The sequence below is a fragment of the Perca fluviatilis genome, chromosome 17, assembly GCF_010015445.1.
Source record: "Perca fluviatilis chromosome 17, GENO_Pfluv_1.0, whole genome shotgun sequence".
Classification (NCBI taxonomy): domain Eukaryota; kingdom Metazoa; phylum Chordata; class Actinopteri; order Perciformes; family Percidae; genus Perca; species Perca fluviatilis.
The window spans coordinates 29,241,344-29,266,228 of NC_053128.1; the positions used below are offsets into that span (position 1 = coordinate 29,241,344).

The 24,885-nt window shown below is 41.5% G+C and overlaps 1 protein-coding gene across 3 annotated transcripts in view; it reads left to right on the forward strand.

Moving 5' to 3' along the window:
* The window catches only part of ttc28 (tetratricopeptide repeat domain 28), a 166,247-nt gene that overhangs the window by 61,532 nt on the left and 79,830 nt on the right, over window positions 1-24,885 (forward strand). For all 3 annotated transcript variants that reach the window (XM_039779288.1, XM_039779290.1, XM_039779291.1), the window contains one exon: window positions 21,344-21,491. In XM_039779288.1, coding sequence (XP_039635222.1) covers window positions 21,344-21,491 — 148 coding nt within the window. The remainder of the gene's footprint in view (window positions 1-21,343; window positions 21,492-24,885) is intronic.

Genomic DNA, 24,885 nt, shown 5'->3' on the forward strand with positions numbered 1-24,885 from the left:
CCTCTGAAAGAAAGTATTGAGGGCCGCATTCAGGAAATGAAAGCTAATGACCCCAGTAAGTGGATAAAACCCATTTTCAACACTACTGCATGCTTTTAGCTATTTTTTTGTCCTTAAACTGAGTCCTTGTGTGCCGCCAGTGTGAGTAAAAAAATATGGTACAAAATCCAAATTGTATTTCTCTTTCTTTTGAAAATAAATGCCATTTTATGTAATAAAGGTGATGTGGCGAAACTTTCAAGTTGAGTTTAGCGAATACCAAATAAAAAGCTACTCAAAGATGCAATTTTGTTCAAGCTTGATATTTTGACATTTGTTGTGCTCCTTGAAAAGTGACATAGCCAGTAAGTAAATGGCAGCGCGCTGCACTCTGCTCTTGTCAGTGGCAGAGGCAGCAGCGTACCAGATAGTGATGGAGCAGGTGAGGATGGTATCTGTGATGGCAGTGTAGAAGTGCAACACCATAGTCTTCTTCAGCTGCCGCAGAAAGTGCATCCTTATTGTGCTTTTTTTTTACGAGGGAGCTGATGTCAAGCAATACATATGTGAAATACATACGAATTACAGCGCTTTACTTTTCATAGCCATATGGACGAATGGTTCATGAGAACAGCCTGATTTCTGCATTAGTGCCCTGTACAGTACGCCTCGTTCCCTTCCACTAACATCTGCTGTATTCTAAAGTGATAATCCATTTACTGGATTAGTCAGGCAGAATAAAAAAGCTGTCAATGAATCAATTACGAGAGAGGAGAGAGAAAGAATTACACATATGTGCATGCACACACTGGGGCCAAAGCAGAAATGATATCTGTTTATCTGTATCATGTAGACCTGGAATAGGAATGTGCTCCCAGATAACAGCAGTGGGCGTTGAAAGACCAAAACAGGAGATTAGCGGCTGAATGCTCTTTGCTATCTGCTCCTCTATGAATTATCACAACCTGTGAGGATGAATGTGAAACAGAGAGAGGGTCTAATTAGCTTTGTAGGGAATCATTAGCAGTGTGTTCTCTGCTTGCCCCGGTTGGCTGAGTGGGAACTGCATGAAGCGTGGTATCTTCCCCCGAGTATTCACTGGTCTCTCTCCCCCCACCTGTCCTCCACCTCTCCCCATCTCTCCCTGGATAATTTGGCTCTAATTAAGACTTTGCACCACCAGGAGAGGAGGAGGAAGGTGTTGACCCTGCTTTCAGTTTGGGGGGGGTTGGAGGTGTAAATAACTAGAGGAATAGAAGGCCACTGAGATGTGAAAGAAGCCTTGGGAAAGTCCAGCCAAGTCATCTTTATTTACATTTAAAAAAAAAAAACTTTACAACCAAGGCCGATGGTTTGAAATCTGCCTCGGTATAGATAGACAACATTACATGATAAGAAAGTACATAACAAACAACAATACAAAATGTAATACAAAACAACTGACGTGATAAACACCAAAGGGATTAAAAGGATTTTATGAAATCATATTGATTGCAATCCATATTGTCTTCATGCAACGAGAACAAACAAGATGATTATTATTGGTGAAGGACACACAGCTTTTTTAAAGCTACATTGTGTAAAAATTTCTCCCATCTAGCGGTGAAATTATATACGACAACCAACTGAATTTTACTTTCTAGCCCCTCCCATTCCGACCGCGTTTTAACTGCTACGGTGGCCGAACCCGAAATTAGCTCTTAGTATCTCCGTCAGCTGTGCTAGCCACTCCAATATTAACTTTGGTCTTGTTGCTTTGCCTGTCGCGTTGTCGTTTTAATTCTCTTTTTTTGCTTCCTTGGCGACTCCGTTACATGTCCTGGAGAATAGGCGTGATCCTCCATCTTCAACAGGCTTTCAAATCTGCCGGCAGTCACGAGTAATCTCCCGGCTGGCATTCGTCGCGGTGCCACTGAGTGTTAAAGCGCGAAAGGCGGAGGTATGTCCCTCTTTGGCTAATGTATTTTAAAGATGGTGGCGCTACATGGCTGCGCAATACTTTGATTTGTTGGTGGAAGTGATTACACATGAATGAGTGCATATTTGTGAAAGAACAAAGGGGTTTTTGCTAAGAATCAACTCAAAAAATTACACAATGGAGGTTTAAGCGATTGAATGCTGAATTTAGGAAAAATCATTACAGTTTCTTGTCTACTCTATTAGTTGATTATTTTATATTTTATTTATTATCTCGTCTACTCTTTAGAAGACCTTTTAAACAAATGTTCTCCAGTGGCTAACTTAGTTGTAGGGCTGCAACTAAGGATTATTTTCATTGTCGATTAATCTGTCGATTATTTTCCCGATGAATAGATTAGTTGTTTGGTCTCTAAAATGTCATTAAATGGTGAAAAATGTGGATCAGTGTTTCCCCAAAGCCCAAGAAGACGTCCTCAAATATCTTGTTTTGTCCACAACTCAGACATTCAGTTTACTGTCCCAGAGGAGAGAAGAAACTAGAACAATATTAACATATAAGAATGACTCAACTTGATTAATTTATTATCAAAATAGAAAATAGTTGCTAATTAATTTAACAGTTGACAATTAATCGATGAATCTTTGCATCCCTACTTATTTGCCTTTTTAAGGCTCAAATTGTGTTGTATTATTGGATGGACGTTTGAGTAGTCAGGCGGCCAAGAATTTAATTTCTTTTTGTGATATTTTCGGTGTCTATATGAATCCACGTTGGTACTTTAATTATGCCCACCAAGGAGTCTGTTTGTTGGTTCGTTTGTCTGTCTGCAGGATTACAGAAAAAGTACTGTCCCAATTTTCATGAAACTTGGTGGAAGGGTGTCCAAATCACGGGGCGGATACACAAATAATTTTGCGAAATGACATTTGTGCTGCATTCACGTGGTGTGGTAACGACGTACGACAGTCAGTCCTATCAGTTAGGAGGACCATACCTTTCAGTAACAGTCCCACCTCGTCATCGGGCCAAGCTAACAAATCCCATGTCTTACTTTTCACCATTGTTGTTCTTTCGCCAAAGCATTTTCTGTATTTTCAACCATAACATCCATGATTTTTAACCGAAGAGTAACATTAGATAATCTGTTTCCCGTTTACACCGGCACGTGCATGCAGATTGTGCGCGAATGGTCATGCGATTTGCATTGTCGGACGTGTTGATACGGACGAAGATTAGTACTGCTACTGAAGCTAAAACTCTTGTGCGGACGGAGATTGTTTTTTGTCTCAAAATGCTGCTTTATAAATGAAAACTTAGTAGCGTAGATGTAGCCTAAAGCTTCGGATATACTCGAGAAACTACGAGCACGCACGGAGACGTTTATGCTCAACACGTTGTTCGTTGCAGTATTCTCCGAAACACCTACAAACAAACAAAATAATCTCTGAATCGGCAAGAAGTAATAGAGAAGAAGAGAGCGGAAGTTAAGGAAAGCAGCCTGCCTGGCAACAGAAGTAAACACATCCATTATAAACACTGACGTACCGCAAACCATTATTATCTGCTCTAATCGTTAACATGACTAACGTGTCGTTTATCTCCAAATCCAAATGACTGTCTGCCTGTAGCACTGTTAGGAACACTCTTTCTGAAGCCATTGTTCTTTTAGCTTTGACAAAACGATCTCTGGTGTTTTTCCACACTCTCCAGCAAAAGGCCTCTTCTTTTACCAGTGTGGGGTCTCTCTTTGACCACATATTTAAAGTGCTCATATTATGCTTTTTGGCTTTTTCCCTTTCCTTTATTGTATGATATATCTTTTTTGTGCATGTTATAGGTTTACAAAGTGAAAAAGCCCAAAGTCCCCCCCAAAGGGACTTACCATCTCCAACAGAAAACACTGTTCACCAACTGCTCCAAACAGCTCTATTGTAGTCCAGCCTTTACTTCAGAGACAGACGTGGTCACTTTGGAACACACGTTATAATGCTCGCCTAGCTGCTAGCATGGCATGCCCTCATACTCTGCTTCTGACTGGCTAGTAGTCCTTACCTAGGTACTGTCAGGGCACGCCCTCATACTCTGCTTCTGACTGGCTATTAGTCCTTACCTAGCTACTGCACATGTGCGACTCCCAACAAAGATGTTACAGAAGTGAGATGTCTCACTCTGTAGCCAAAACAGAGAGCTCAACACACAGGGTGAAAAGGAGGAGCTGCAGCAATGTGCAGTACAACTAAAATATGGTGTTTTTTGAAAATTAAACCATGTAAATCTATTCTGATATAACCTCTAAATACAATTATGAACCTGAAAATGAGCATAATATGAACACTTTAAGGCTGTTTGGCTCTCTGCGGTCTGTATGTGAAGAATCACACAGATGTTTGTACAGGTGAACCTGCTCCGCCAGTCTTTCCCAACTGAACTGAAAGTTGTAGTTACAAAAATTCAGAGGTGCCTTCAGGCTGGAAACAACAGCCGTGGTGACGTCATTTTATGGCCCACGATCACCGCGGCCACCATAAACCTCGCTTAAGAAGCTTTGTCTGACACCACATGTTAACGCCTCTTTCTCTCTCACAGATTTATTTACATCGATGTCCTGCTCATAGTCTGGCTATCATCAGACCAAGCTCAATCTTTTAAGACTGAACATTAGTCTGGGGAGTCTGCTCTGTATTTTCTGCTGCACAAGAGGTGTGATCAACGGGCGTAGTTCAAATGACTCTGTACGCAATTGGCTAGTCCTTCAACCAATCAGACCAACGATCTGGGTGACGTAGCAGCGACAGCGGCATCAACGGGTTGCTGCGCTTCAGTGGCTGCCATGTTGAATGTAAACGAGAAGCTGCTTGGTCGCTTCTCCATTGCCCTCGTGTTAAACCCGCCAATAGCACGCCAGGTGGATAAGCCAGTTTGTGATTGGTCCCCGCAAAATTGTAACGGAAGCAGGATAGATAAACGTACAGGTTTCCAGCCTGAGCTGCAGGGCGAAATCAAATCGCCGACAGATCAGGCTGGGGTTACCCCGTCTATCCTGCGCACCAGTTGGTAATGAAGTAACATTACATTGTCTTTTGTTGACACAGCTTCAGGCTTGGTTTGATGCAATGCATCTCTAATAAGCCCTAATAAGACACAGCATATCCCTTCATATCAACCTATATTTTCTCCCAATTATTCTCTCTCCGCCGCGACCCTCTAAATCACGTCTACAGCTCTGTTCTGTTAGCTCTTCACATTGACCCCTTTCCTCCTCCCCCCAGGAGGTATATTTGCTCCGTCAGGGTCAAAGGTCGCTGAGGCAATCAAACGCTGCATGAGCACGCGCGCACACACACACACACACACACACACACACACACACAAACGGCGGCAGCAGCCGCTTGACTGACAGTCTAATTACCCAGTGTAAGAGAATCAAACCCCTCCGCTGTACTGCAGTTAACAGGATCAGAAGGCCACTTTTCCTCCTTCCCTCCCCACTCCCCCTTTATGCATATTTTTTATTATGAGTGTGTGTGTGTTTATGGGTGTGTGTGTTGTATAGAGAGAGGTAGATTGGGCCGAAGATGGTGGCTGATACATGAAAAGGTCAAGTGAATGACTCCGGGTCTGTGTCTATAGATAAAGTAGAGGCAGAGAGAAGGAAAGAAGAAAAAGGGAATTGCTTTTAGTCACCCAGGGAATAAACCTTGTGTGTTGAGGTTAACTAGGATTACTGTGTGTGTGTGTGTGTGTGTGTGTGTGTGTGTGTGTGTGTGTGTGTGTTGTGTGTGTGTGTGTGTGTGTGTGTGTGTGTGTGTGTGTGTGTGTGTGTGTGTGTGTGTGTGTGTGAGACAGAAGAAAAATGCTTTCTTTAATTTAAAGCTCTCGGTTCAGAGTAATTCAGTGTGTACGTCGAGGTTAGATGTCGGAGTTGACGTCCCACTCAGGTTATCCACACAGACTTTCAGCCAGGATAAAAATCACTTTGAGCACAATAACACTTGTGGTGTGTTTTTGTATTTTCAAGAAATCCAGTTTACTTCTGTAGTAGCCGATAGAGAGAGCAGGGGATCAGGTGTTTTAGCAGCTGCGGTGAAGTGAGGTTCTCGAAGAGGAGATAAAAAGAGAAGGATGTGTCAGCTGGCCCTTTCCACTGACCTCCACACATCACATTTCAAAGAGAGGTTGATAAATGCTGCCTACTGTATGTGGTGACTTCCACTTAAACACATCATCAGCCCTGTAACTTTGATCCTGTGGCCCTGACCAAAATAGAAAATCAACCAACACTTGTTTTTTTTTAACCAGCAAAAGTGGAGGTTATTACTCACAAAGCAATTATTAGTCTTAACCCTTGTGATGTCTTCCCGTCAAAATGGACCCGGTCTGTTTTATAAAGCATAGTAAGTAGGGGTGGGAATCACCAAAGGCCTCGCGATACGATTTCATCACGATACATATGTCATGATACGATTTTATTGCTATATTAAACATATTGCAATATTCTGCGATATATTGCAATGTATTACCTTTTTTCCAACTTCTTCCCAATTTCAAATGATGTCCCCAAAGGAAAATTCTGTCAACATCTGTTTTATCTAAAAAGACACATTTCTCTGTTTGTTCATCTCACTTAAATTTCATTGCTGCAAAATCAGATTGTCAAGCAGACAGACTGACCAACACATACAGTACAGGCCAAAAGTTTGGACACACCTTCTCATTCAATGCGTTGTCTTTATTTTCATGACTATTTATATTGTAGATTCTCACTGAAGGCATCAAAACTATGAATGAACACATATGGAATCATGTACTTAACATAAAAGTGTGAAATAACTGAAAACATGTCTTATATTTTAGATTCCTCAAAGTAGCCACCCTTTGCTTTTTTGATAGCACTACAAACCCTTGGTGTTCTCTCAATGAGCTTCATGAGGTAGTCACCTGAAATGGTTTTCACTTCACAGGTGTGCCTTGTCAGGGTTAATTAGTGGAATTTGTTCCATTATTAATGGGGTTGGGACCATCAGCTGTGTTGTGCAGAAGTCAGGTTGATACACAGCCGACAGCCCCTATTGGACAACTGTTAGAATTCATATTATGGCAAGAACCAATCAGCCAAGTAAAGAGAAATATCATTACTTTACCATCATTACTTTAACAAATGAAGGTCAGTCAGTCCGGAAAATTGCGAAAACTTTGAATGTGTCTCCAAGTGCAGTCGCAAAAACCATCAAGCGCTACAACGAAACTGGCTCACATGAGGACCGCCCCAGGAAAGGAAGACCAAGAGTCACCTCTGCTGCTGAGGATAAGTTCATCAGAGTCACCAGCCTCAGAAATCGCAAGTTAACAGCAGCTCAGATTAGAGACCAGATGAATGCCACGCAGAGTTCTAGCAGCAGACACATCTCTAGAACAACTGTTAAGAGGAGACTGCGCGAATCAGGCCTTCATGGTCAAATAGCTGCTAGGAAACCACTGCTAAGGAGAGGCAACAAGCAGAAGAGATTTGTTTGGGCCAAGAAACACAAGGAATGGACATTAGACCAGTGGAAATCTGTGTTTTGGTCTGATGAGTCCAAATTTGAGATCTTTGGTTCCAACCGCCGTGTGTTTGTGCGACGCAAAAAGGTGAACGGATGGATTCTACATGCCTGGTTCCCACCGTGAAGCATGGAGGAGGAGGTGTGATGGTGTAGTGGTGCTTTGCTGGTGACACTGTTGGGGATTTATTCAAAATTGAAGGCATACTGAACCAGCATGGCTACCACAGCATCCTGCAGCGACATGCCATCCCATCCGGTTTGCGTTTAGTTGGACCATCGTTTATTTTTCAACAGGACACACACCTCCAAGCTGTGTAAGGGCTATTTGACCAAGAAGGAGAGTGATGGAGTGCTGCGCCAGATGACCTGGCCTCCACAGTCACCGGACCTGAACCCAATCGAGATGGTTTGGGGTGAGCTGGACCGCAGAGTGAAAGCAAAAGGGCCAAAAAGTGCTAAGCATCTCTGGGAACTCCTTCAAGACTGTTGGAAAACCATTTCAGGTGACTACCTCTTGAAGCTCATCAAGAGAATGCCAAGAGTGTGCAAGGCAGTAATCAGAGCAAAGGGTGGCTACTTTGAAGAAACTAGAATATAAGACATGTTTTCAGTTATTTCACACTTTTTTGTTAAGTACATCATTCCATATGTGTTCATTCATAGTTTTGATGCCTTCAGTGAGAATCTACAATGTAAATAGTCATGAAAATAAAGGAAACGCATTGAATGAGAAGGTGTGTCCAAACTTTTGGCCTGTACTGTATATCATAAAATATCGATACTTGGCGTCTGTGTATCGATACAGTATTGCCACGAAATATATTGCGATACTATGCTGTATAGATTTTTTTCCCCCACCCCTAATAGTAAGTAGAATTTATCACCCAATTCTTCTGTGTTACATCTTCTTAGCCAACTTATTCCCACTAGTTTTACACTCATTTTTGGAATTAATGGTCATAAACATAATTCATATTAGGTTATACCTGATTTTTTTTAGATAAAAAGACAGAAAATAATGAATTATTTTGACTAATAGTTAAGATCAGAGGAATGTATGTGGATGTATGATCACAGCCTTTTTCGTGTATGGAACCATGGTTATTTTTGTACAATTTAGCTGAAAGAAACCCATAATTTTGATTTTGAATCTTTGAAAATGGGTAAAATTTGTATCTTTCTGTTACTTACTTCCTCTCTTCTTTTTAAAGCTGCATGTATTGATTTTTGGCCACTAGGGGGCAAAACCGCTTTAATGCAATCAAACAGACACACAAATCTGATATATTATCACCTCTTAAAGTTGTTTAGGCTTATGTGCTAGCAAATGATTGCCCATTTACACATCCAACGGACACAGAGCAACAATGTCATCCCATTGGAGTCGTGTTTCTGGCCACCAGACTAATGTAAATCCTATGCACATTTGGTCTCCACCAACTCCTGAGATGAATATCCGGCTCATTACCTTTTAAGATGTTCAACTTTCTGTATTTGCAAGTTGCTAACTTTGTCTGGCTGCCATTTGGTGCTGAGCCGGTAGTGAACAGAGACTTGATTGGAACTTGTTTGCTGAAACAACAGCTGGAGAAATTGTCATCTGATCCTTACAGTAAATATGGGAGCCAAATAGCCAGCACAAGGAGCTAAACTAGGCAAAAGATGTCCGTAGGAATGTAGACTTGGGTGATAAATGTGATAACACATATACAGTGTGTGTGTGTGTGTGTGTGTGTGTGTGTGTGTGTGTGTGTGTGTGTGTGTGTGTGTATATATATATATATATATATCTGTCATGCCAAAAAGTTAAACAAAATACAGATCTTTAATAAGAATTTAGCTGAGACAGATGTTTTTTTTGTATTTTGTTTTCCTTGGTATTTATTCCCTTCATTGTAAAAAAAAAACTTCATAGTAAGAAAATAAGTTAAGAATAAAGTCGTTCATCCCTTCATGACACAATCTTTGAATAAGCATGAATTTAATCATACAAACAACCTTTGATATAACCTTTCACATTAAATGTTTTTTTGTTTTTTTTAAAACTGCTTCAATCACCTTTTTAACCTTTTAACACATTTGGCTTTTTCATACATAAAAAAAACAATAACAATACTCATAACACTACTGTAAAGCTCTAGCTCTCAGCCCAGTTGTGTCCGCTGAATGCTGAAGACAGTTAATGACTTGTGTTGTTGGTTAATGTTGGGAGAGCTCAGCTTTGGTCTGGTTCGACAGACAGAAGGTGACGCCTAATCTGTTGGCTCCAGATACATTTGGTGGTCCCTCAACATGTGATGCCAGGGGTGTCACTGATGACCCTGCATATGGTCAAGCACATCTACTGTACATGCACTTAGACACGCTAACATCAATACAGACTCCGAGAAGCACACACAGAAGAGACATATACTCTACACTCCTCCCTGTCCCTGATGAACGAGAGGTTTATGTCAAGCAAGACTCCTTTTTTCATAAGATGTAAAGCCTTGGACGCACCTCCGCCTTTACAACTGCTCCAGAGTTTATACTGTAACACACCACAGTACACCGACTTGTGAAGCCATTAGACCGGCTCTGTATGTCTGTGTGAGCGGAGAGAGCCCACAGCTGGCTGTGTAACATCTTTATTGGTCCCAGTGGAAACAGTGGTTATGGCCACTCCAACTCAATTATCGCATCTTATCTAGTGTCCCCAGTGAAACTAGTGATGAATATTCATATAAACCAGCGAACAGTTGGTGTGTGTGTGTGTGTGTGTGTGTGTGTGTGTGTGTGTGTGTGTGTGTGTGTGTGTGTGGGGGGGGCTTTTTAGAGCCTTGTTGTCCTCTTTACTTGAGTATTTCCATGTTCTGTCACTTCATGCTTCTACTCTATTACATTTCAGAGGGAAATATTGTATTGACGCATGTAGTTGCTTTTCAGAAAGATTTTACATTAAAGAACGTGATAAACTTACTTTATCATTTTAAAAACATAACCTTTACTATTGCTCCTTAGAGTGATCTTTACAGTCCAAGGCTCAAAGAGGTAAAATTATCCAATATTTCACACAAAAAAAACAGATGAGAGAAAAAAAAGAAAACCGTTTGAGCACCTGGACTTTCTTTTTTCTTTTTCTTTTTTTTCCTATTAATGTTCATCCAACCCCTCAGATTTATCTGGTGACCCTTTGGAGGGGCCTGACCCCTAGGTTGGGAACTTTTGGACTAAACTAACTGTATATAAAGTAGTTAAAGTAGCTTCACCTGGAGCAGCTACAACAGTAACATGCTTTGACTTTTGCATTTTGCTCGTAATACTTAAATGAAAGACTTTAACTTGTAACAGAGTATTTTTACATTTTTGTATTGGAACTTTAAAAAGTAGACAATTTGTGTGTGGACGGAGTAAGTTACCTCCACCTCTTTACCCACACATCACTTTTAGGTTGTTTTTTTCAACATATTGACTCAGTTTAACAGGCTCAAGTTTTTTTTTTACCAAATGGCCGCAGCGGCTGTTTGTTTCTTATCTGTGTGAGAATATGTGTTTCCAGTCTTCTGGGAAGATGCTTGCTCAGCAGCGTTATTTCTCTACTGCAGTGTTTACAGGCTGACTAGTCTATTAGAAGAACCTGTTTGAATCACGCCGCCCTGCAAGATGAGAGAACTGTTAATTCCCAGACTGTGAGTAACTGCACTCTGCTGTAGAGGTCTGCTGGTTTAAATTCACACGGTTTGATCATACCTCACCCTGGTAATAAGGTGCATTCAGTTCTACAAAGAGGCATCCTCGCAATACAGATTGCTGTTTTTAATGACTCCCTCAGACCCTCTCAGGGTCTTAAATAATGATCTCACTCGCTGAGGTTTACAGCCCACAGCTCACAACTCACACAGCATGTCGTTATATCACCTACTGTGTGATAAGTGGGGTATTGACTCGGCAAAATGAACCCTCTTGTTTTAGTGATGGCCAAGTGATATCAGCACCACTTCATCTCTGTTGTTCGACAAAGACAATAATTCACTCGGAGGACCGCACCAGAAAACTGTAGATCTTAAAGGATAAAGCTTATTTTTGTAGTTGTTGACATCACGTCTGTCAGTTATAACTTCGTAGCTTACTCACCAAAAAATGGTATCTACAACTGCACATATAACGTTAGCCAAGAGCGTCTGTTATAGCAGTGGGAAATTAACCATCGAAATTCATACTAAATTCGGAAACGATGCCTCTTTAATGTCACAAAGTTCACAAAAGCAGACCGACCTCAGATTTGTAGCTAGCAGAGTTTACAAGCTGTAGTTAGCTAATTAGCTAACACAAACTAGCTGTAGCTGTAGTTAGCTAATTAGCTAGCTCAAACTAGTAGCTGTAGTTAGCTGTTGGTTGAAAACGCCATATTGAGATGACTTTTCAATGTTTTTCGCACACTCATTTTAAAATGAAAATCTTGTGAAGAGATATTACATATTCTTGATGCCTACATGCATGATACAGCATGTCTTTAATATCTACTAAAAGAGTGGGCTAAAGCTTACATGTCTTGGCAAAAAGTCAGCATTTTCACCCTCAATGATCCATGTGGCCCTAGTTAGCCTTACTTAACCTTATTATAGCATTATAAATATAAATGGAATTAGTTCTGTTATTTGTTCTGTTTGGATATTTACTAGAAAAACATACTTGGACAAGCAACACAGAGGTTAGATTTATGCTTAATTGACTTAAGACGAGTTATGCAAACATAAGTCTCTTGGGTTGCAATGTTGGCTGAAGTTGCTTCAGTGTAAACTTTGACCCAATAAAGAGCAGGACAGATCTGCTAACTGATCTGTCCAGATCTGAAACTCTAAAATAGCCTAGCTAGCTGATAGACTTTGGAAGTAACGTTAAATTACTACTGAAGGTAGTAAGCTAGTGGCTGCACATGCTAACGTATACAGATTACATTAGAGCAGATTAACACATTAATCCATTTATAATTTTGCTTTTGTGTTTTGGGATGTGGAAAACGCTTAACAAAAGACACCACTTTAACAGTTATTACTATTCACTGCCTCAGCTTTGACCTAATATTAAACCTACCGTTGTACACGTGCTGTACACAGTTTTCTTGTGCAATTATAGCCAATATTTTGGTGTGCTTATTTTGATTTGACACAGAATAAAATGGTCTAGATACAATCTGGATACACTCTTGGTTTACTTATAATCTGATCACGTTTCTTGCCTAATTTCTTATTTAGAAATGTAGCAGTTACCTTGGTCTCCTGGGGAGTTTAATCTTATTATAACCAATGGCAAAACCACGAAAATATAAGACCCAAGCTCTAACTAAACTATTGAGGATTCAATGTAAGTCGTGTTTCCCTCTGAGACCAGAGGTATGGGCATGGTAATGTCCTTTTGTCAATGTAGTGTAAGGTGCTGTGTATTGTTTGTCTGTGATGAGAAAATGTGAGCTGGCTCCAGGCTGCCAGGTGTGTCAGGAAGCTCCCAGCACCCTCCATCTCTAACAAATTACTCAAGGCCACATCTCCCTCTTCCTTCCACATCCTCTGCAGCGTTAAATCTGTTCAGTCACAAGCAACACCGGTGAAAAAAAAGAAGGCTAAATCCACTTTGTGTCCAGATGAAATGAGAGTGAAGGTTTTGTCTGTGTGTTTTGAGGCAGATTGTCTGATTTGCAGAGACATCAATCTCTATCATGTCTGGTTTATGTGATCCTCTCTCCCTCGTACTCACCCTTTCTCTCGCTCTCTCTCCCGCCACTTGTGTTGCCATCTGTTCTCGATTAATGTGAGTTACGAGCAGTAATTGAAGCATCTGTTCATCCCGTGTGCATCCTTTGCTCTGACACACCAACATATAGCACCTCTCTCGCTATATCTCTCACTCTCTCCTTCATTTTGTTTGCCATTATGTCTCACTAATACACACACTCCTTCAACTGCTTCAATCTTTTTTTAGCCGTTACGTTGGGCCCTCCAGAATGAACTATCTCAACATCTATTGGATGGATTGCCTTGAAATTTTGTGCAAACATTAATGTCCAACAGAGGAATTAATCCCACTGACTTTGGTTATCCTTTGACTTTTCTTCTAGCACCATAAATGAGGTTGATATTTGTGTCACCACCTACTTTCATGGAATGCCATTTGGATCATAGGATGAATTGTCATAACTTTGTGTATATGCTAGTGGCTGTGTCTTAAGCCGGCCAAAAAGCATTGACTTGTCAAAGTGGCAAACCACTAAGAATCGGCATTTGGCACTTCAAAAAGAGTGACACACCACCGGTCAGTGATAAAAGTGGTATCTGCCAGTGAAATAGAAGCAATATTCTGTGTATAATTTGCAGACAGCATTGGCATAATCAGCAGTAGCATATTAATAATAATGGGTATACGGTGAAATATATATGACAGTGGAACATGAGTAATAAGCCGGTAGATTTGGCAGCAGTTTACCAAACAAACGGCAAGACAATTTTATTACAAAGCACATTTCAGCAACAAGGCATTTCAAAGTGCTTTTCGTTAAACATTAAAGGGCAGTTTAAAAGAATTAAAATCATTCATCAAAGAGAATAGAAAACAAAAATGAGCAAAGACAATAAAATACAAGAATAAAAGCTTCAGCAGATAGGAACAATTATTTGATTAAAATAAATGAAAAAGTCAGCCTTGATTTAAAAGAACTGAGAGTTGCGGCGGACCTGCAGTTTTTGGGGAGTTTGTTCCAGATATGTGGTAAACTCCATGTTTGGTTTTGACTCTGCAAACCTGACCCAGTCAACCTGAGAGGTCTGGATGGTTCATTATGTAGCACAAGATCAGACGCTCGTAAAAAAGGCGATTCGATTTTTGATTGTATTGGGAGGTCTTAGGATAATGACAGAACTGGGGCCACGATATAAAATTCCAAGTCGCACACACAATTACACAAGACAGTTGTATGATGCCACATGGGAAAAAATATACGTTAATACTGAAGGTTAAGACCACCGACGGATGGACATCAGGGCACTATGTTGGTTCCAACGAATTATATTTTAGTTGACCCACCTTGACGTTTTGAGCGACAGCTCTAGTGTACAATGAGTTTTTAGAATTGTTTCTCAGAAAACAGCGCTATGAGCGCGGTAAGAGTAAAGCAGAACAGTAAAGTTATAGCCAGACAGATAAACAATGAGCTGAAACTCACTATAAAGCTCCGTAAAGTCGAGAGGCGCTGCAGATTCAGATGATAATTCTCACTACAAGAAAACCCTTCCACATTGTTTTGCCATTGTCATACTTTGTTAGTATTTAAATATTGATCAGAACTGCTTTAAAGCGCCCATATTATGCTCATTTTCAGGTTCATAATTGTATTTTAAGGTTGTACCAGAATAGGTTTACATGGTTTAATTTTCAAAAAACACCATATTTTTGTTGTACTGCACAGCTCTCTCTCACTGCTGCAGCTCCTCTTTTCACCTGGTTTCTGTTTTAGCTACAGAGTGAGACCTCTTTTCATCTTCTTCTTCTTCTGTACTATCTTTGATTGCACTCGCACATGCGCATTAGCTCAGATGTAGGTCATGTCAGCTAGCTAACTCTAGAGACAGTAAAAGAAAGCCTGTTTCTCCAACTTTGGTCAGTTACAAGGCAGGATTAGCTGGGAGACTTCTTCTAAACCAGAGCGCACATGGAAGTAGTTCTTTTGTAGATTATGGTGAACTTGTGTATGTTGTAGCAGTGCTTTGCTATTGAGAACGAGGTAGCATGCTAGCGTTAGTATTAGCGTTAGCATGCTAACGCTACGAGCTAACGGTTGGTTAGCCAGTGTCAGTACCCGATCCGTTCCACCGGCACGATCCGTTCTGCACATGTGCAAGATGACACGTATGCTATGACGTATGCGCAGATGATAATACTGTTTTACGACCTGCCCAATCTGTTCCACGCTAGCCTCAGGCTAGCCTCCACCGGGATAGCTAACAGCTAATTCGGCTAACCGCTAGCCGACAGCCTTCAGTCTAAAATAACGCATGCGCAGAACGGATCGTGCAGGCACAACGGACAGCTAGATTCAGTCTAAAATAACGTTAAGTCAAACATAATGGGAAAAGCAGGCTACAGCTAAATTAACAATAAAGACAAGTATTGAGTGATTGTATTTTAAAGTAGAACTGACGTAACAGCTGTTATATATGTTAACGTTTATTTTCAAGTTTTATTTTGAGGGTCTTTTAAAGTTTACATGCTGTCTCAGCTAGCGGTTAGCCGAATTAGCTGTTAGCTAAACAAACGTTAGCTTAACTGTGGATGCTAACGGCAGACCGCTACAATCAGCTAGCGGTTAGCCAAATTAACCGTTAGCTAAACTAACGTTAGCTTCCCGGTGGAGGCTAACGGCAGACCGCTACAATCAGCTAGCGGTTAGCCAAATTAACCGTTAGCTAAACTAACGTTAGCTTCCCGGTGGAGGCTAACGGCAGACCGCTATAATCACCTAGCGGTCCGCCGATTAGCAAAACTAATGTTAGCTGGAGGCTAGCATGGGAACAAATTGGGTAGTGTCGTAAATCCTCGTACCACAGCGCATGCGTGAACATCTTGCACATGCGCAGAACGGATTGTGCAGGTGGAACGGATCGGGTACTGATAGCCAGCTCGTTTCGGACTGTGACGTCACAATCCGGGCCGATTTTGAACAGCTCACCAGGAGACTGAAGGCAGGACACATTCAGAAACCGTATCTCACTCAAAACAGCATGGATGGATTTTTTTCCAAGTTTGTATGTGTGGAAGCACCAGAGACACAAAAGAACACCCAAATCACCAGAAAAAGTGTTTTTTTCATAATATGGGCACTTTAAAGCAGATCCTCAGTTTAGTAGCCCCAAGAGATGCCAGGGTGATAATATATGAGTAGGGCTGGTTTCCGAATTCAATACTTTTTCGGCACCGACCGAATTGCCTCTAAAGTATCGAAAAATGCCTCGTCATTCAAAACCCAATTTCAATACCTAAGGAGTAAATCTCATCAGCATCGGTGAGCCAATAAGCACGCAGCATGCTCCTTCAAAGATCTAATAATGCTGCTGATTGGCTGTCTAACATTACTTGTCGTAGAGACACGCAGGAAAAAACTCTACGTTACACAGAGACGGGGCTCACGTAGTAGGAGCTGAAAAATAAATAAAAAGAATAAATACATAAAAATATAAGTACTGTAGGTGCAAACACACTCTCACCAGGATTATTCTTGTCCCTTTTATTGATCCCTTCACTTTAACTGACACAGACCTGTCAGCTGATGTTAAAGAGGCTGTGTGTGTGTGTGTGTGTGTGTGTGTGTGTGTGTGTGTGTGTGTGTGTGTGTGTGTGTGTGTGTGTGTGTGTGTGTGTGTGTGTGTGTGTGTGTGTGTGTGTGTGTGTGTGTGTGTGTGTGTGTGAGTGAGTGAGTGAGAAATACCTGCAAACCAGATGAGCCAGCAGACACTACCAGAGCAGTTTGTGAAGAGACTCTGTAATCTGACAAGATATGTTTGAGATGCTCCAGAACAACTGCTGAGAGACAGACGGGCACAATAAAAAATGAGACAAAGTGTGTTTATGTGTGTCTGAGATGTGTGTGAGAGAGAGAGAGAGAGAGAGAGAGAGGGAGAGACTGTCTGGACTGTATACCCCCTGTATGTGCTTAGCAGGCAGCGTAGCCAGACTAAGCTAATAGACAGGATGTGTGTGAGCGGGAGGCTGGAGGTGGTGGTGGTGGAAGCAGACTCTTCCTGCTGTCACTTTCTGTCTGGCTCTGGCATGTTTACATCCTTGATGGGGGTAAAAAGCTCTGACACACACACACACACACACACACACACACACACACACACACTCGCACAAACACTCAATCTTACCCATTGTGCTGTACATTCATGCAGAGATAATACCCATCTTGCTATGATTAGAACTTTTCCTCCTCTGATATAATCACCCTCATCTGACTGAAATTATCCTCCCAGAAGCTTCCCCCTCCAATCAAAAGTAGTCAAGAATAGGACATGAATGCTTAAATCAGAAACACTGCATCCTCCACACAGCAGCCAAATCAGTGTGAAGGCGACAGATTTTTTTGGTGGCGGTAATAAGTAGAGGTAGGCAGACAGGTGGGGCGTCCATATGTCCAGCCCCGCCACTCTCCCCTCCGGCCTGGACGAGGGTCAGAGGGCAGGCTGCTGTCTCTCTCTCCTCAGCGTGGACACTTGGCATCAGAGTCAGGAGCTAAAACTGAGCAGCCGTCCTGTATTCCAGCCGTTGTTGACTGGTATATTTGCTACTGTTTTAAAATGGTTTTCTCCATGTCAAATAGAAGGGGAGGTGGCTCCATTTCAAGGGGAACTGCTTACAGGTGTTGGGGAGTAATAATAATTAATACTAATAATTTGTATTTGATATAGCACCTTTTACAGACAAAGTCACAAAGTGCTTCACACAATAAACATTTGTTAAAATACAGTAGGATCCAAAACGGAAAATAATCTAACAAAAATAAATACAATACCAAGGAAGGTAAAAGATTAAAAGACTAAAATCCCAAAGTTACAAACATGAGACAAAAGTTTAAACAAGTATGTCTTCAGCTGCTTTTTAAAAGCATCCACCGAGACTGCAGAACGTAAGTTAATAGGAAGGGGCGTTCCACAGAGTCGGAGCCGCCACCTCAAAGGAACGGTCACCTTTAGTGTGTGGGACCACCGGTAATCCCTGGTTAGAAGACCTGAGGGACCTGTTAGTAGTGTACGGATGGAGTACTAGTGCATATGTGACATTTTGTTTTGTATAAATCCTTTAGTGTCTCCAGAGGAAGCTATGTGAAGTCTTATAAAATGTTCTCAAGTGATTAGGGCTGCAGCTAACGATTATTAAAAGTTTTGATTGACAATTATTTCCTGGTTTAATGGAGTTTTGTTGTTGTCAGTGTTTCCCAAAGCCCAAGATGACGTCCTCAAATGTCTTGTTTTTGTCCTCAACTCCAAGATATCCAGTTTACAGTCACAGAGGAGAGAAGAAACGAGAAAATATTCACATTTAACAAGCTGGAATCAGAGAATTTTTACTATTTCCATAACAAAATGACTCAAACCAATTTAATCGATTAATCTTTGCAGCTCTACAAGTGATGTTTTACTTGAGTGGAGTGTTTAGTGACATATTTAATGCCTTAACACAAAACGTGAATATCTCTTTTTTTTTTTTTTTTTTTTACTCAATTTCAGGCATCTAACCGGAAAAAAAATCTCAGAAAATAGTGACAAATAATCATTACAATTTTGTAAAGCCCTTTAAATGTCTCCAACAGCCTAACCGAATCAGCTACTGTTACTGCACCACAAAGAAAGTTGTAAGCTAATTTAAGCCATACTGTAGGTAACTTGGTCCCAAATACCATCTTTTCAATCTGATATGCGAGTATTCTGTGTGAACCAACTTTTGACTTTTTGCCAGCAAAAATAGATGCAAGTTAATCGAGAGAAAAAAATGCTAATTGAGTAAACGGGAAGAAAAAAAACAGACCATACGGTCAATAAAAGAATCTGATTATATTACCACTGTAGCTGTGACAGATTTCACTGTTTGAAGGGATATGACCCCAGCTGTAATTACCAACCATTTATCCCACTTTGTGTCAATCAACAGTGAAATGACACCGTGTCCTGTTCACATTCTGCTCCCAACACCAACACAGCCGCTAACGGCTTAATGCATTCGATTAGTCGTGACCCCCGCCCCCCCCATTCGTTTCAATGAAGCTGTCTGAAGACGCGGGTAAGGACAAAGACAGCGGCGAGTGCAGAAAGTGGCAGCCGGGACAGGAGCTGCCATGTAATCTAATTCCTCTCTTCTTTGTCTTCATTCATTCTCTGTCATGACAGATTATGTTTAAATGGGAGGAGAGAGGGATAGGATGATGTATGAGAGAGGAAAAAAAGGAGAGGAATGAAGGGGAAGAGAGAGAGAGAGAGAGAGAGAGGTAGACAGGACAATTAAGTTACAGTCTGGTCGGCAGTGAGAGAAGAGGGGAGCGGTGTTTGTGTGTCCTCCACATGAATCTCATGTCATTCATTGTCTCTAATGTTGCTGTCAAATGCAGGACGAGTCCTAACAAAGTGTGAGCTGTTTATGTGTGTACATGTGAAGGAAACAGCGGGTACGTCCCATGTTTAAATTGCGTCCACATTTCCTTTCCTTGCTTCCCTTGAGGAAATCATGCGAGGAGAGAGGAAACGAGGAAATGTGTTTTAAGAGGGATGAGACGTCCTTTCCTCTGAAGAGTCACGTGAATTTGTCAGCACTGTGGGCCCGTTTCTATAGCATCAAATAACTAATAAAAACCAAACTTATAAAAAAAAAAAATGACCACTCGAACAATGGTCAGCCGGATAAAAACAACCTAAAATGACAGAAATTGAGTCCTTCTTTGGGATCGACCGATATGGATTTCTTTAGTGCCGATACCGATTTCTTTTCCATCAGCCTTAGCCGAAGACCGATACGGGCTGCCGATTTTCTTGAGCCGATATTTGGAGCCGATACTGCTTTTTCTCCCTCAATTTACACATCATAAAAATGTAAACCCTGCCACACTGGATTTGTTTTCGGAATCTGCTCTGCTATTTCTTTAAAAAATAATAAACAAAAACACAGATCAGTGTCACTACTGCAATCATCTTCCATTCATATCACCCAAATTACGTGTGCAATGTGCATCATATGGATGCACTGCCTATGGTTAACTGTGCAAGGGTAAAAGGCTTTCATCAACATCTACAACACAGCCTGGATGATGCATTGCTTGCTGACATTATAAGACCGATATAATCAGGGCATCACAAAATGTCCTTTGTCAACAACATTTAAATAATTTAAGAAAACAATAAACCTGAAACGTAGCCATTGAAATAAAGTGCTTGATTTGTAATTTAAGACTGCCACGCACCATCACTCTGCTAGTGGTAGGGTAGTGGTAGGGGCAGTGCATGGTCTGCACGTGAACTGCAGCGTCTCCAGCACCACAGAGCGGCCTGTGGACGCTTGTCTGTAAATAATGCCGGGAAAAAACTATCGGCGAACGCAGCAGCCACGTATCAGCCGATGCCGATACATGTAAAAACGCAAATATCAGCCCGATGTATCGGCCAGCCGATAAAATCGGTCTATCACTAGTCCTTCTATTTTCTGCTACTTTATACTACTACTTTAAACTGGATGTGTTGGGAAGCAGGGAGCCAGTGGAGGTTCTGAAGGATGTAGAAATGGTGCCAGGGGGGTTTAGAAGTTAGTTTATTGTAGAGAAGAGAGTCTTGGGGTTGTTGGAGCCGGAGTATATGCGCTGTAAGTGGTAGTAGGACCGGGCTGGGTTTAGGGTGTTTTTGTATTGGTGAAGGTAGTCTGTATATGTGTGGAAGTGAACTGTTAAACCGGTTTTATTGTAGAGACTTTCCAGCTGGCGTTTGCGGGACTTCATTTGGTGAAGTTCAAGAGTGTACCAGGGGGCTGAGTGTGTGAAGGAGACAGTTTTAGTCATGATGGGAGCCAGCAGGTCGAGAAATATCTCAACTATCGAATTTATTGAAATTTAGCACTGACATTCATGGTCCTCAGAGAGGACGAATCCAAACTACTTTGGTGATCCCCTGACTTTTCCTCTAGCACCACTATAAGGTTGGCAATTTTAGATCAGGATTTGCATGCTAACAAGCTAGATAGAGAACATAGTTAACGTAATACCTGGGTAACATCACCGACAACAGGGGTAAAAATACACAATTGCATAAAAATGTAAAAATTCCAACAAGCACTGAATATAAAAAGCCTCAATTAAACCCCTTCCACTGTTAACGTCTACTTTTTCTCCTTCCTGCAGGCCTACTTTCGTCAGGGGGTCGCCCTGCAGTACCTGGGTCGTCATGCCGACGCCCTGGCAGCATTCGCCTCCGGCCTCGCTCAGGACCCCAAGAGTCTCCAGCTACTCGTCGGCATGGTGGAGGCTGCCATGAAATCTCCCCTCAGAGGTAAAGCCGAGTTCACATGCCGCCTTCACTGTCACCTTTTCCCGCTTCGTTCATCTCGTACTTCTGACAACAACAAATTTATATATTCATGCATTTGTTTGTTTGACTCCTCTCCCATAACTTTGTGTTTAGAGGAGAGTGAGATGTACAGTGGGCTCTAAGGGAAACTGTAAAGTTACCACTTTCCTTTTGTTCTGCTGTTCATTCTGGGATAAAAGACGCCTCATGAGGATTCAGATATCACAAAGAAATGGATGCACATTTGATGTGACAAAGAGGGAGAAAAGAGACGCGTAAAGAAAAGTGAGATGTAGAAAATGAATAAAACAGGTCAGATGAAATGAAAAGAGAAACATGTAGAAGTTGAAATTGAAAACAGTGAGCGAGTGACAGAGTGTCAGGGAGATTGGACTGCTTGAAGTCATGCCATCCACTGCTGCCTGAATCCTCCCAGCACCTGTGTCCACTGCCAGGTGACTCTTCTTCTTTATAATGTGGTGGCAGAACTCCCAGCTACTGCCAAGTAGAAAGACTGGTGTTTAGTGAAGATTTATTGCATAAATAATGACCATTTATTTTCATCCATTCGGCCCAAGTTAATATGCAACTCAATTGTATACAATATCTGCAGTTGGGGGTCCATACTCGGTCTCTCTTTCAGCTTCCTGGCCTAAATTACGTCAAGGACCCCTGCTTTAAGCAATTATTTAATACATTTCATTCATTTTATTTAATTTTCATTAAAAAAAATATATATATATATATATATATATATATATATATATATATATATATATATATAACAGTGATTTTACCTCGCAGACCACGGGAGTTGCTGCTCTACGGCTGCCTCCATCGGTTAGTTAGTTTGTGTCATTGTGTGACTTTGATGAATCTGAACTTACCCTTTAAAACACGGACCCACTGAGATTTAGAGCCAACACCTAACATCTATTTTGTTGAAATTTAGGGACACATCAGAAGGAAAAATCTCTGATTCCAGCTTGTTAAATGTGAATATTGTTCTAGTTTCTTCTCTCCTCTGGGACAGTAAACTGAATATCTTTGAGTTGTGGACAAAACAAGATATTTGAGGACGTCATCTCGGGCTAACCCTAACTAACCCTCTGACATTTTATAGACCAAACAAGTCATCTATTAATCAAAAAAACAATCAACCGATTAATCAACAATTATAATTGTTAGTTGCAGCCGTAAAGATACTTCTAATGTTGGAGAGAGTATGCTGGAAGTGCTGAACCCTCATTTAGTTACAAATATTCTCATTTCTGATGATCTATTTCCATATTAAAGAATGTTACGAGCATGCGTAATGTAAAGAGAACGGTGAAAGGTTAGTTTTGTTATCATGTTTACTATCCTAAATTTGCTTCTTCTGGGACTCTCGATGAAATATTTAGATGGATAGATGAATTTAGTTCTTGTGTCATTCATCTATTCGCCCCTCAGTTCAGAGTGCACTTCAGTGTGCAGGTCTCAACAGTGTAAGAAGATGGAGGAGGAGTGCATACAATCAAGAATGGTTTGCAGGCTTGAGTTGGCACGGGATTATGTTTTTGCCCTTCAGCTGTATCCGAATGAGAGCAAGGCTGCTTGGGAATAGCCTACTGCTTGGCAAGCTACAGCAAATGTCTATGCACGGAGGTGTTTTGAATCTGCTCGCACACTGCAGCACATATCTACTTTTACAATATTTCCCTTTTGAGGTAGAGCATGCCGAACCAGTCTGTTGAGCACAAGGCCATTAGTAACTGACCAAATGAGTTTTTTTAAGTGAAGCATTTTAAGGCGGCAACAAACAACTGTTTTTATTGTTGATTAATCTGTTGATTCTTTTTTTTGATTAAAAAGTTGTTTCGTGGAAAATGGTGAAACATGTGGATCAGTGTTTCCCCAAAAGCCCAAGACGACGTCCTCAAATGTCTTGTTTTGTCCACAACTCAAAAGATATTCAGTTTACTGTCACAGAGGAGAGGAGAAACTAGAACAATATGAACATTTAACAAGAATCTGAATCAGAGTTGACTTTTTTTCATAAATTAATTGACTATCAAGTTGCCGATTAATACAATCAGGGTGCGATTTGCCGTGGGGGTTGCGTGGAATTTCCCCCTTTCTGGTCTATATATCCCTGCCTCTACTGAATTATTTTTATCACCGGTGAGGACAAAATGTATAATATTCCATCTTTAAAACCGTATTGGTGTGGCCGGGTTGGATCAGTGGGTAGAGCAGGAGCACATATACTGAGAGGTTTATGCCTCGACGCAGAGGTCCAGGGTTCGAATCCGAACTGTGACGATTTTCTGCATGTCTTCCCCCCCCCCTCTCTCTCCCCCCTTTCTCACCTAGCTGTCCTATCAAAACAAAGGCGGAAAAGCCCCAAAAATAATCTGTAAACAGTATTGGTATTATTCAACTATTCAATGACATTCATAGCTTTATTGTCCCCTTTTTTGTAGCCGTATGTCTATTTCTGTGTACTTACTTTGAGAACAACAAAAAGCCGGAGTATGTGTATGTGTTCACGCTCACGCGGCCTTTAAAGCAGATTCTGATTCTGATGTTATGATCCCCGGCTTGTACTAATGACATACATTGTGTGACAGAGTCCCGTCTGAAATCCTGCAAAGCTTCGCTGTGCAGATCTGAAGCACAGTGGGAGGTTGTTCTGCTGTCCAGGGGCTGCAACCTCCCAAACTCCATCTCCCGTACGCTTCAAAGCCAGCGAGCCTCAAAGCTAAGATGCCGACTATCAAGTATTACCAGGAGTCGTCGTGCTTGAGTAAGCAGGAGGAAGGGCAACATGTTGGACCGTGGAGAAGGCCAATATGCAGTCAGCCCAGAGGGGAGCTGCACGGAGGAGGGGGGTGGCTCTGCTGATGTCTTTTTTTTATAGCATGATGTGATGTGAGGCCTCAGCCAGGCAAGTTGTTAAAAAGTAGAGGCAGTCCTTCCAATTCTTCCCGGGGGATGTTTACCAAGCCTGCCTCCAATACTGTAAGCGTGAGAGGCGTTTTACATCACTGCAATTTTTTAATTTTAGCCTGGTATTTAGTAAGACTCCACATAGAAATGAGAGCAGCTGCAGTTCATCTCATTTGCATAAAGTGCAGCTGAATATGACCTGATGTCGGGCGGTTTTTGCACATGTTGCGCAGAACGTTGCAGACCGCTGCGTTGCTGCAAGTTTACACTCGTCCCGTCCACAATTTTTGGTCTGGACTGGACTGTACGGTGCTGCGAAGATTCGACTGTGAGACCGGCAGTCGAATCAGGCTCTTTCCATCGAAGCATTGAATATTCGACTATCCAGAGTCACCCGTAGTGCGGACGATTCCGAGACGAGAGACCTTATAAAAGTGGCCTCGAG